The 14,398-nt window shown below is 40.1% G+C and overlaps 1 protein-coding gene across 5 annotated transcripts in view; it reads left to right on the top strand.

Moving 5' to 3' along the window:
• The window catches only part of LOC110980404 (protein phosphatase 3 catalytic subunit alpha-like), a 75,775-nt gene that overhangs the window by 44,983 nt on the left and 16,394 nt on the right, over nt 1-14,398 (top strand). For all 5 annotated transcript variants that reach the window (XR_015423339.1, XM_022237042.2, XM_022237044.2 and 2 more), the window contains exons 6-10: nt 628-767; nt 1,724-1,801; nt 12,290-12,384; nt 12,833-12,958; nt 13,807-13,881. Coding sequence is in view for 4 of the 5 variants with exons in the window: in XM_022237042.2 (XP_022092734.2) it covers nt 628-767; nt 1,724-1,801; nt 12,290-12,384; nt 12,833-12,958; nt 13,807-13,881 (514 nt within the window). In the remaining variant the exon portion in view is untranslated. The remainder of the gene's footprint in view (nt 1-627; nt 768-1,723; nt 1,802-12,289; nt 12,385-12,832; nt 12,959-13,806; nt 13,882-14,398) is intronic.

The following is a 14,398-nucleotide window of genomic DNA, read 5'->3' as shown; positions in this document are numbered from 1 at the left end:
AAGACTAAATCATGGAAAAGTCATGGAAATTTTCAAACACAATGTGTGTGAATTGTAGTATTGTCAGAAATAAGCCCATAAAATGCATTATTTTATTCGCAACTTTAAAAGTCTGAATACTCGAAGAAATCGTGTTATTGGGTCATGGATTTTCATACTTTGGTCATGGAAAAGTCTGTTCTGCAGCCTTGTGATTGCTGTTTCAGAGCAGGAACTTTGTTCTTGAAGGGCCATAGCAATTTCTCATTTGCAATGGGCACTTGTATTAGAAAATCAACTTGTCTATGGGGATATTTCAGTGGGCATTGAGGCAAAGATCAGGGGCATTAAGTCAATTGCCTCTGATGCCTCCTTGAAGTTCCTGCCAAGCTTTGCTAACTGTCTTTTGTAGACCTCTGTCTTGGGGGCAGCAATCTTTCATTTTTTCACCATTCAAAGCAATGTAACCAAACTGAGGCCGGGAGGAAAAAGGAAAAGTCTGTTCCCTTTTATCAATATGTGAAGTTGTATTACTATTGCCAGTGAGTTTGCAAGGAACAAGACAAACAGGGCAGCATGATGATAAAGGTCTACGCCCTGTGTTCTGCAGTCTTGTTGACTCTGTTCTGTACCCTGTCTGTTTTGCAGTTGGATCGGTTCAAGGAACCCCCAGCCTTTGGGCCCATGTGCGACATCCTGTGGTCGGACCCACTGGAGGAGTTTGGCCAGGAACACACGTCAGAGCACTTCAGTCATAACTCAGTCAGAGGCTGCTCCTACTTCTACAGGTAAGGTGGGAAGGTTCAAAGGTCAGGTTGACATTTGAAAATGTTCCCTAAACAAGTAGCATGCACACAGTTGTAAGAAATGCTTCAGGGAAGTTCTGGTTTCCATTTTTTCTAAAGGATGTGATATTCCAGGCGGCTTAAGTCTGAGCTTTGCCTTGGTAAAAGTTCTAGAATAAATCTGTTTTGGGCATTGGATGTTTAAATTCCTCCAATGAATGGTATTGCATTCTTGAAATTCAGGATACTTAATAATTGATAAAAAAACCCTGTTGCCTAGCAATTCTCTCAGGATAGTCAGTAGTTTCACATGAATCAAAACTAAAAACCCTCAGAATTCAGATTTTGAGAAAAAAGTTAAGAAATGAGCCAAATGTAGACAAACTGGAACAACCGCTTGACCAAATTCCCAAGAGATGATTTGATAGAAGTCTTATTTTTATATATGTATTGCAGGTGTGGGAAGGGCATGAAATCATGTGAAAGCAGTTTAGGACATACATGGTGCACAATAGCCAATTCGTAGTTAACCCTAACAGTCCTCAGTCCTTCACCTGTTGGAGGACTGAGGACTGTTAGGGTTAATATGTCACCAGAAACATACATGTAGTCTGAACTTTAAGATACTGCTGCAGACCTCGAATGTCATTTTTTTAGGGCACTACCATTTGGCATTGGTGGATTGGCTGAAATAATGGCTAATAAAAATGCTGTGCAAAAATCCCAGCATGTGATCACTGCAGTGGATGTTGCAAGTTTGGCTGCAGTTTTGCAATCCATTTTTCTTGTAACTGTCATGTCATTGCTGGAATGAAAGGAAATTAACACATGTACCAAAAGCACCAGTAGGCACTCAGACATGCTGTATTTCTAAGGTGGTTCCAAACGGACATTGAGCAATGCCCTATATTTCTTTAGTGGTGACCTTCAATATTGATCAAATCTTTTTTGTCTGACAGCTACCCAGCTTGCTGTGAGTTCCTTCAACAGAACAACCTGCTGTCTATAATACGAGCACACGAAGCACAGGATGCAGGGTAAGTGCTTTCGAACATGCAGTCTACCTCTCAGAAATGTTATCACTTTTGGCTCTCTGCATTAATTGTTCAAGGCATACTGCTGCCAACTCAAGGACAGGTCTGTGAAGGTGAATGGGAACACTGCATAGTCTGTGTTCAAAGCCGAATACAGCGTGGCACCACCATTAACATCAACGTTTGCATCCACAAACTCCCAGCATGCCTGCATTCAGTAGAACCCTGAGATGTGTTTCTCAAGATTTTGCAGGTAGATTTTTGAAAGTAGAGTCCATCCACTTTTTACTTTACACTTGGTTGCTGCCCCTTAGAAGTCCAAAGAATGAAGGATAGAGCGTACCATTTCTCGCCCTCCTTAGTGGATTTTGGATGATACAGGAAATTTGTCACCGTCATCCATACCTACTGGTAGTAATGGTAATCAGAGCGAAGTACTTTGCTTAGGGACACTGGTGTTATAATCCTCTCATTTTTGTTGGAGGCCACATTTCAACAGTTTGGTTTTTATGTGTGGTTTGGATGGCCTTTGACCGATATTCCTGCTATGATTTCCAGGTCCACCTCAGGCTGCTTGGATCATCCTGGATGCAGATCACTTGAAGAGCATTAATGCAACCTCCATAATCCCGCCCTCTAATTACCCAGCAAATTTACTCTGCTCTTGAATGGTGTGGTTAATTAAACATTTAGATGAGGCTTCAATCCTGAGATATCCCCCGGGGCCTGAATCCATTACTGTCTCCTTTTTCAACAGAATGATGCCATATAACAGCTCTCATGAATTGGTTCAGCATATAAAGGATTATAATGTTTTGTATGATTGATGGTGTCATTTAGCAATTTAGGCTTTCCAGACTGCTCTTACAAGTCTAGAGATGGGTTTTACGAAATGTATCAACATTATCTGACAAAATACACTCATTTTGTTTTGGACCTGTCTTTTTTATCCTTATCTGGCAAATTCAGAAACGGGGTTGATATGCCATTGATAGTGTACTTTATATTGTATTCATATGTTGGACCGGACACTTCGCTTGACCAGGTTTTGGATTTTGCAAGCAAATGATCGGTTTTTCATGGCATTGTCACAAATAACTTGTGGAGAGTGTGTTGGCATAATGTTGTTGAATGATGCACATAAATTATGGTGGGCTGATATGATTGCTATGCTGACATTTCTTGGTGTGTGGGCGTTGTTTTATGGTCTGCCTTCAAATTGATGAGAGTATGAAGTGTCTAATTTGCAAGTCATAAATATGCTAATTGAGGTTGGTCACTGAAAAAGATACTTGTCGATCTGCAGATGCTGGTATTGATATTTGGTTGGCCTGTATACTTCATACCTTGGCAGGAATGAACAGGTGTATGTCCTTATGCTGTGTCACTTTTTCCAGGCAATGCATCACTCAAGTGCCAAACTCATTCAACCTTTGTGAAATATTGATGGCAGATTGTGTCAACCCCACTGGCATTAGAAGGGCAAGCACAATAGAGAGAAATATGATTGGTTGCACCTGCTTTGCTTGGGATTCTGATTGGCCAGTGGAGTAATTAACAAAGCTGTTCTAGTTACAAGGTGTACATTAAATCAAATTATCTATTGTATTAATGCTTGTGTTAATATTAGATTTTGATTGTTAGAACAAGATGGCAAAGTGTCATTCTTTCGGGAAGCGTATTGATGCTTTGGAATACCGGTAGGTGTGTACATCATACCTGATTTGTTGTCTAAGATTTCATTGATAATGTCTAACAGTTTTAGGGACTGTTGTGCAACATGATGCCTGCATGTCTCTCTGCTTGGTGGGTTTGTGGGTGGATTCGTTACCAAGATTGGTGAGTTTGGTTCCAGTGATTCTGGGTGGGCTCAATTTTCTTGTTAAAGGTGACACCCCCCCATATGATACCAGAGTGATAGATGACTGTGTGCATTATTAAATGCCAGGTTTTCCTTTCTGTGCATGCAGCATCAATCCAGTGGGCAGCCATTTAAAAAAGTATATATGTTGTTATTTGTCAACAGTCTGTCAGCCATAACACCAAGAAAGCATACATATCATTCATCACTCCAGAACATCTGTGCTCACATGCATCTAGCATGTATGAGTTCAGTTAAAAATGAGGGCTTGTGAATGTTGAACAAAGTTGTATTGGCCTGTCTCCAGGACAGGTGGACAGGAGGCTGTATCGCTATCAGACACTGGATAGAATTTCTTAGCAAGTGACCCTTCAAAATCCAAAAAAATCAGTACAGAGGAGTGGATTTTGGTAACAGATCTATAGGCCTACCTATATGTATGGATAAACATGGTCAAAACTAACCTCAGGACTGTCAAGATCTTGCACTTCAAACCTGGAGATGTTGACAACATCTGCTGTGGTCATACCCTGCAGATTCCCCCCCTCCTTCTTAGTAACCTGACTCCCAGCCCACACAATAGCTGCCAGTTTAGCAAATTACACAGTCAGGGACCACCTGATCCCAGGTGTCTGCTGATACTTACAGATTTTGTAAAGTGATAAGTTGTTGGTTGGCCAGGACCTCTCAGTTCTTGGGGTGGTGGATAGTGTGAACAGCTCCTTCTCTGCTGCTCCAGGTCCTGATTGAGTTTTGGTAAGACTTTACTCTTGAAATCAAGGCTGATTGGTCACTGATTTAGCTATGGCAACTTGAGACTGTTTACTAATTTGCCTCTGTCAGGAGATACACCTGTATGCAATGAAGTATAATGAAGCAGAGTTTTATTCCAAAATCACCAAACTACCACACTTCTAAAGCAATTCCTACCGTAGGTTTTGCTTCGCATTCACGAGTCACAGACGTCCTGCTAGTGAGGGAGATGAGCTCAGCTGTTGAAGCTGTACTCAAAGCTGGAACTAAAGCTTGAACGAAAACTTGAAATATAATTTAGTGCCTTTAAAAGTTCACCTTAAATACTTCCAAGATCTAGTATTTGAAAGGCTGGCATGCGACCAAGAGATTTCATCTCTCCTTTAACCGCAGTCTCTATGGGATAGGCTATGTGGGATTGGCTAAGTCAGCCCAGTTAAAGCTCCTACAATGGCCTCTGTGAACCCCATTTGATATTCTGATAATTCACTGCTAGGGAGCCTTGCTGTGGCCTACTTTTTGCTACCCTAATGGGAATCACATTGGATCCAGTTTCTCAGCAGTTTTTATTGGCAGTGAATGATGGAATTGTGTCAGGCAAGACTTTGGTGACAGTCCACACCTGTCTTTGGAGTTCACACCTGCCTAGATGTAAAAATGATGATAAAAAACAATCGGTCATTAGAGAGTAGGACTTTGAGAAAAGACCAAGACTTTGAAAAGACAATTTAGTCATAGATGAGGCCAGGCATGAGAAGAAGGAACTTCATCAGGGATGAGATGATTGGTGTCAATATATTTGTAAATGGAAATTATTTTCAATATGAAAGGCTGAAGATCGTTCCAGAGCGTTCACATTTGGTATGTACTGGTACATGCATGTACGCCTTTCTTGTTGATTTTGTTGAAGGTCAATTCTGAGAATCATCAGCCTAAGTTGTTGCAATAACATCCCCCGCCCCTCCCCCATGGTATATTTCCTTCTGCAGGGTATGCTGCCAAACACGCAAGACCACACAACCCCACACCCCTGGTATTTTGTGCACATTACAGGCTCTCATTTGTATCGGCCCGAATACTTTACCAAGCAAAGTGAAATCCTATACAGTGTATGTGGTCTGCTGGTGCATTGGCCACCCTTTATCTGTGTAGCGAGTGTCATTTTAAACATGTAACAAGCGTTCTGTTGCCCTGCCAGGCTGCCTGTTGTTTTGGCAAGGACACCAGGCAGATCATTCATCTCGGTTAAATGTCAAATGAATAATAATTTTCTGACTGCTTTGCTCCTGCTTTTTTGTTGATCTCTGCATGTTTATTTCTTCTCTCAGAATTGTGCGTATGGTTGATCTTTAAAAGGCCTTAGATTTGTGTCATTTTTCTATTTCCACATTTGCCATTTCGTTGTCTAGGCCCTGCGCAGATGGTGAATTCTGACAGTCTTAGCACAGATTTTGAGCTTGAAAAATGATTTCTTTCACAGGAGACTGACTTCAAGATTAAGTTACGTGTACTGTATATTCGGTTTCAGTAATGTGTTGAAACGGTTTTGGCTTTACCTAATTGTTACCGGACTTAAATTATTTCATAAGAAAATTTTTCCTAAATTTTCCATTAAGGACTTTCATAGTTCAGGGCTTCATATTTTGCAGTGCGCAGTGTGTGAGAGAAATGCCTTGATCACAGTTTTGACATAAGTTGTCATATTGTTAATTGAAATGATATAAAAACAGTACTTTGCACAAGTAGTATGACATTGTTCCTGGGTTCAGTTCTGCCTTAAAAACTTACTGGGATGCTTGTGTGAAGCTGTGTGCTTATATTGACCCTTACAGTCTTTGGACCATCCCTGACCCCTTGTCCAAATCACCCACAGGATTATTGATAAATCTGTCACTCGGCACAGCATCAAAACCCACTTACATTTGTAATATCTGTAAGACAGCAATGGTATTAGCCAGTTAGAGCAAACGGCCGCAGATGGTCAACATGTTCAGTGTCTCTTGAATGTAGACATACAGTACAGCACACAACAGTGTCATTGCACTGCAGGACCCCACAGAAAAAAAAAATCCTGAAATTGAAAACCCGTACCCACTGCACCTCCTAATGTAATTAAACCGGGCCTGCATTTATACTGTGCGGCATGTGAACTGGGCCTTCCCTGTGCCCAGATCACCTTACACCTCTTAATTCTTCCGTCTGCATTGTATTTGACGGTGGTAAGTTCGGTAGCCGGGGATGTTCCATTCTGTACGCGGATGCGCTGCTTTAGGAGTATAAATAGACTTACTGTATGGGAGGTGGGGGGGGGTAGATGCTCGGCGAATTCGTCCAACTCTGTTTAGCTTTCATAAGCATCGGAATCGGACAGGACTTAAGAGCATGGGGTGCTGTTTCCCATCCTAGGAGGAAAGTCCCAGGGGCTCTGAAGTAAAAACATGCGTTAGTGGCTGACAAAAGTTAGGAATGGAGGTAGGTGTGGGAAAGGGGACATCAATGATGTATGGCTGGGCCTGTGTTACGCGGCAATTTATTACTAAAATGGTCGTTTAAAAATCTGCTGCCATTTCTGTCACCGTACCCACAGCAAACTACCTACAAGGAAAAACTTATGGGTAATTCCAGAAATTAGGGGTTCATTTTTTTCGTGTCCCTGTCATATCTAACATATGACTTTGTAATTTCAGAATATGTTTTCTAATATCCAGTAGTGATGAATTAATGCAAATCACCTGCCAAACTAATAGTAATAGTTTGAAATCAATTCTGGTGATATTTCCATGTCAAGAAACAAAAGTCAGATGTAACAGGGACCCCTAATTTCTGGAATTCCCTTGATCTTTTGGAAGCAGAAATGTCCATTTTTAATGAAATTTGTATGCATTGTGCACCAGAGTAGAAAATGACTTGCATTGGAGAAATAAGCTTGGACAACAGCACATCCATATAAACAAGTGTGTAGTGCAGAGTGGCTCGCAACATCTGAATAATTCCCCTTTGTTCACTTGCATTGAAGCCTTGTTTTCAGTTATTTTCCTCACGTTAACCTCTGTGAAATAAGTTGCACAGTGCGATTAAAAATCAGTGCAAATGTTTTGATTCCTTCCCTGACAAAAGAAGAAACAAGGCAACAGTTTGATGAAAGTTATATCGTCTCAATCTTCATGAGTTATTGCTAGAGCCAGGGTACTCTTTTCAATCAATTTACGGTAGATTATTGATATTTTGTATTACAATCAGCTGCGTTAATTTAATTTTGATCGTGCTTGTTATTTATGACTGTAACTGTGCAACAGATGTCAAATGAAAAACAACAGACAAACAATTTTGGTATTTCCAATCGATTGTCTCAAAGTGCTGGAAGCTCCCTAGTTTGCATTTCAGTGTTTAAATTTGCAACCCAGGCCAGTCGAGCAGTCAAGTTGTTTTATAAGCTCTTGCTGACAGATTGAAGGACTCTGTTGTTTGCTAGCGTTTGGTTTTGTTGGATGGTTTATGCTCAACATATTGATGTCAGATTTTGTTGGACATTCTTCACACATTACTGTTGCCAGGTTCTGTTGAATGTTGTTAGATTCTATGGGATTATGTAGGATTCACACTTGGGCATTGATTCCTTTGAATTAGCAATGTGTCTCAAATGTAATGTAGAATTTGCAGTGTCACATATTTAGCTACTGGCATGCTCTAGTCCTCAATCCTTGAAAAGCCACTGGTAGAAGGGTTTGGAGATTGATGGAGAGCCTAGCTTCTCAGTCCTTCTCGTACGGGTACTTTTATAGGGGCCTTACATTTACATCAACTCTGATAAAAATGTCTGATTTGTTCATTTCCACAGCCTGTAATTTTGGGTTTTGAAAGCTTAAATATACGTAAATGTCAGATGAATATTCTGAAGATTATTAAAACGGCTTTCGTATCCTGCTTGGAAATAGCAAACTCATTCCAATTCTTACATTATGCATGTAGATTCCACTTTGATGCACTGGGGAACTCGTGGGAAAAGGTAAATTGACTTATCAGAGAAGACATTTCACTCGGCTCTATATTTAGTCTTCATTGAAATGCAACTGTCTCATACAGTGAGTCGAACCCTTGCCATTTTTGATCTGTCGCCTCTTCCTGTGACTTCCTAGAATTACTGGAGGAAACACTTTCAACAAATAATACTGATAAATAAAGTGGTGTTCATCACTGGCATGTAGAGCCACCAGTTTGCCCAGAAAAAACTGTAGCTATCCTTTTGCGGGTCAACATTTGGATGCACTACTTTGTGAGTTATAAATACTCTACACACATTTACATAAACATCAACCTACTTTGTTTAAATTTTTAAGCATTTTTTGTCAGAATTAAATCATGATTGTCAAAAAGGATGAGTAATGGTTTGTGTAATTAAAGTAATAATTTCAATAGAAACTGTTGAATGTTTTTGAGCCTTTTGTGTTTCTCCAACATACCCCATGTGGGTGGTTCACCCCAGTTGTCTAGGGGTCGGTGGATACACACTAGCAAATGAATTCAGTAATACCTGTACACATTACATGATCATCGCACTCAGGCTGTTGCATAACTCTTAGGCACCTTACTTGATAGCCTTTATTGTACAAGGTGTGTCCTTCATGTACACCAGTCAGTAAGTCCGACTTGACGGATAAGCCAATCGGACCCCCCCAGTCGTTGATATGTAGTTATTCAAAATTGCACAGGAACAATATGATCTTGCATAATCCACCAATCGAAGTAGTCAGACTTGGAATTTCAGCAATCCAAGTAGTCAGACTTGTTTATTATAATGCAGGTATTAACGATGTAAACACAAATCCGGCAATTTGATTGGCTGCTACCTGTTGTGGGAGATGAGCTGATTCGCTGTGTGCAAATGGCTGTCAGATGTGTCAAGTTGGCATTTCTGAATTCTAATCAATAATTGAACACATGAGGGCGGAAAGTAAGTAACGCCGCCCAGCCTCCATATCCGAAGTATAAACCATTCATCCCTATTACAATGGAGATCAATAACATAACCACAGACATCACAGAGGATCCTGACTTGGTCAAGTCTAATATTCTTTGGCATTTATCCTAGGAATTACATGTGCAACACAGCTGTGAGACAACCGTGGCCAATGTTTTATACTGGATGCGTGTTTCTCCAAGAATCATGTGCTATTCTATATGTAATGAAGTCAAGATGGGGACAGTACAGATGCAATGTTTCTGGTAGATTTTCAGCTTGGATCACGATGGTTAGATTCCCAACCTGATGCAAATGGGTCAGAGTGGTGTAATTGTGACATCAGAGGCCCCTGCCTGTTTTGTGTCAGAGGTAGTCTGTCAGACTTCATGATGGTTACAAGCTGTCACAATAGTGCTGTGACCTTTGAACTAAATATTGATCTAACTGTGTGCATGTGGGTTAACATGCCATACCATCATCTGCTCAAATAGCTTTGTAATGTCCTTGGCTTGCCAGCATGATGTTGGACTTGTGAGACATCAGTTAGGGTCTGTCCATGATTCATGAAATGTCTCAGAAAACTGTTACAATTAAAAGCTAACCTTGCCATCGTCAGTACCTCAAATGGTATAGAAAGGGTTTGTGATAGAGGTGTAGAACATTGCATTGGATTGTTTGTGTGGCCCGAACCCTCAGGGATGTGTGACAAAATTGCATGAAAATCATTGGATTTGAGACTGTTTAGGTACTTGTACATAACTTTAATTGGTGACTTCAACTCCTTTGTGGGATATGAAGGGGCAGTGCTTATTGTGGTCCTATAGTGAGCCCTTGGCGTCATGTTGAGATGTTTGAGATCATCCCTCAACTGGTATCTGGCTGATGTTTTTTCAGCCCAAGCTGTGCAGACTCCAATGATTTGACCTACCCTATGCAGGGAATCAGGTAGCTGAGCATTGCTGCAAACCTGGGCTGGGAACCGGGAAGCTAGGAACTACTAGTACTGTGAACCTGAACAATGGCATTGTGGGATTGATGCAGATATAGTTAGAATTGATGTAGAATTTCAAGAAAGGAGACATTTTATTATGAAACAACCTGGCAGGAGGTGCTGTTGGAAGGTTTCATGATAGGCATATGATTCCAGTCCAGTTTAATGTACGGGTACATATAAATGAATAAAACTCAGAATTCCACCTTCAAAGGGAAATCTTGAGTTTGTACTTGTAGGGGAAATTACAAAGGTACCATAATTTCCACCAGGTTTGATCACTGGCATATACACGTAGTTGCAGAGATCACTTCTGTTGTTTCATGTATCACACACAAAAATTATTGAAATTACTATTTTAATTCAAAGGATTTGAGAACAGTTTTGTTTCATAGGCACATTCGCGCACTGAACAATATTTCAATAGTATTAATATGCAGGCACATTGCTGCAGTGCAAGGTGATATGATGATATGTAAAAGCTATATGTGGGAGTTATTTGGGATAATATCTTTGGCAAGTGTGGGTGTTTTCTTATTATCCATACAAAGGGAAAGTGTATTTGACTTGTCATTGCAATTCCCGTCAACCCTTCTTTCTCCCTTCCTCCAAGAAATGACCTTTATGTCCAAATAGCCTGTGTCCTTGTCAGTTTCTGTTGCTTTAGTGTGACAACATGATATCCAGTTACTTTTTATCAAGAAGCATGTCCAAATGACTGTTCTTGGAAATGTTTGCTTCCTTACATACTTTAAACTTGTTACAAATTTTAAAAAGGAAGGACCACTTCTGTCCATTTGCGTTGTTTTTGACCTGAAAGGCTATGTTTTCTAATGAAAAAAGAGAAAAATTCCAAACAGGATTGTGTAACATTTCCTGGCTCTCTCAAAAGTTCCTGTCTGAGAATTGATATTTTTCACAAGTGGTATATGTATTCTATGAGGGGAATATGTATCATTGGAAGATTTAAAATTCTGTTTTTCTTTCAAAAACAATTCCACAGAAGCTTGGAATCACCCAAGAATTTAACCCACCAGTATCGAAAGACCAAATGATAGAGAAATAAATGGAAGTTATTCCATTCAACTACCACCCTTACCAAAACAGATCAAGGCAACCGATATGGGCTTAAAATAGATGATGGAGTTGGTCCAAACACTTGTTGGAATTTTCTTTTCATTGAAATTGTTTGAGGAGGCATTTCCAAGAATCTTTAGGATATTCCCAAGTAGAAATAAGAGAAGTAAACAAGAAACAAATGAAATGAACGGTGCGTCCCATTTAAGTGTAAATGTTAGCATAGCCCTGAAGTCATTTGCAGGAGTACTGTACGTGTTTGTTGTGTTGACATTAGGCCACTGTGGGAAAACTGGTAGTTTGATGTGGAAGTCAGCTGTCAGCTCCAAAGATGTTGTCAGGAAGGCTGAGGTGTTTCTTGCACACCACCGCTCACTTTAACTTGGACAGTGACTTTCTTTGAAGAAACTAGCTTTGTACATGTATGCTGAAAACACCTGCATTTGATTCCACATCTTGGATAAAATCATTACTTGAATCAGTATCTGATGAAGGAAGCTTGTCTAGCAGTCTTACATTGAGTTCAGGAGTTTTATGGATGCATGGTTCATGATTAACTAGAGGAGTCTTGTACATGTAGGTTTTCTAATGGTGGACTCTGGCAATCTTGTTGTCTATTACTCTTGGCACTTCCAACTATCATTCACAAATGTTTACTTGAGCTCATTTCAGGCAGGAAGTGCATTAGTTTTCATGCTGATCAACGTGTCACATTCATGAGAATATCTATTACATCATCAAGGTCATTGTTCCCGAGTCAGGTCAAGTAGTTATTTGGATAATGCAAATTAGATTGATTTGTACTTTAATTAATGGTCCACTTCTCTGCTTCCATCTATTTTTCTGCAGGTATCGCATGTACAAGAAAAGTCAAGCAACAGGTTTCCCTGTACTCATCACTCTTTTCTCGGCACCCAACTATCTGGATGTTTACAACAACAAAGGTATGCCTCTTATCATGATCTTAATATTCCATTTGGCAAACGTGAGGATTCATATTCACATTTTCAGAATGCTGAGCAGAGCATAGAGGTAGAGATAATTACAGTTTGATTTTGCAGGTCACGTTTTCGTTCCTGAAATTCAAACTGCCATCATCGACTTCCAATTTTCTCTTTGTAACCTAATTTCTGTTTGTCGATGGCGAACCCGAGGTGGATAATGTGAACTACATAGAGCAAGATTTCTGAAATGTTGAAGTTGTCAGTCTGAATTTTTTACTTGTGATGCATCAACACGTTCAATGTTGAATGTTGGCAAAAGTCTGTCTGTCATCAGAAATGTGAGAAAATAGTTTCTGTTGTTTTATTGGGTTTTTCCACACTGGTGTAACACTCATGGAAAGGGTTCCACACTTATTCTCATTTTTCTATCCACTTACGAACTTTACAGCTGCTGTGTTGAAATATGAAAACAATGTGATGAACATTCGGCAGTTCAACTGTTCGCCCCATCCCTACTGGCTGCCCAACTTCATGGATGTCTTCACATGGTCCTTGCCGTTTGTAGGAGAGAAGGGTAGGAAATAACGCTGTCTGGTGTCCCAGCTACAGTATTTGCAGGAATAATCTTAAGATAGATTTTCCTGACAGTACCGAAAATGTAATCTGCCAGCCTAGCAAAAGCTTCCATTCCTACTCATTTTGGCATTTTTCCAGAGTTTGTAAAATTCACCAAGCAACTTGAATCAGGCAGAGTATTTTCCTTTCTTATGATGATTTCAGATTTGATCCTCTTGTCATTAAATTTTTTTGCCTTGAGGTGCTATGCGTCCCTCAGGTATTGAAAACGTCATATCCCACATCACAGCAGTCACCAATTGTTTTGCCATATCTCTGTCTTACGGAATTTATCCACAGAAACAAGGTCTGAAGTTAAGAAGACGATAGGTCTACTGTCAAACAGACATAAACAATATCGTTTGTGAATGCACTGTTCCCTCACTTTCTTTAATTGTGTAAACTTTAATGTGAAAACAGTGTGGATACCAGTGAGTACAAGTTCACATGTCATGTAGTCTGGTTAGAGGTCCCTGTATTATCTTATACACCGTACACCTTTTCCTAGTTTTCCTCTTGAGTTCAAATATTGTGCCATTTATATTCAAGAATTCAAAACCCCTTTTTTTTGTTTTTTAATTGATGCGCTTATTTTTTCTCTCGTCAGTTCTTGAGAATTTAGCATAGCCAAGATGTTGCTACAGTTTTGCTAGAAGCTCTATCCGTATCTTCTTGGAACTGAAACTCAATTTCCACAAAATCCAGAAGTTTTTTTCCCCTAGTTATTTTTATCCACAGTTTTCTTGGCCACCCTTTGCCTCGACTCGTTCTTGATCATTTGTATAAGTCCACTGTTTCACCTTACAGTTACGGAGATGTTGGTTAACATCTTGAACATCTGCTCAGATGACGACCAAGATGACAACGAATGCACCCAGGAAGGTGAGAATGGAAACCGATTCCCTGGACTTGCTCTTGTCTCGGGAGATGCTTGTTACCATACAGAAAATGTGCTGGCTTCTGTGCTTACAATCACATCATTAGCAGAAGTGCAAGGCCTTGCACACTTTGCGTATGGTAACCAACCTCCATGCTCCTTCCAGTAACCCATGCATGTCAGTAGATTGGTGCACCAAGTGTCGCAGTATTGATTTTGTATACACGCAGTACCATTCCAGGTACAAGCAGATAAATAGAAAAATGAGCAGTTGTCATCCAACACCTTGACCAAGGTAACGAGTCTGTGGTACCTTGCATGCCTTACAGTGTGCAGACATTGTTCAGAATTTGCCAAAGTACATTTTACAAGTGATGTATTCCTTCTCTTGTAGACACTTCCTCTTCTTTTCTTTAAGTTTGGCTAATGTTGCAGTTGGTCCTACCTGCATTTATTTGTAATTTCCAATTTCTGTTGTGTCCATGTTCAACACACTTGAGAACCCATCTGGATTATTTTCTT

This window comes from Acanthaster planci, linkage group LG19 (genome assembly GCF_054643075.1).
Source record: "Acanthaster planci isolate LZ-2023a linkage group LG19, COTS_SCS, whole genome shotgun sequence".
NCBI classification, from domain to species: Eukaryota; Metazoa; Echinodermata; class Asteroidea; order Valvatida; family Acanthasteridae; genus Acanthaster; species Acanthaster planci.
Note: the sequence above shows the minus strand (reverse complement) of the source record. Positions and strands in the feature narration are given on the sequence as shown.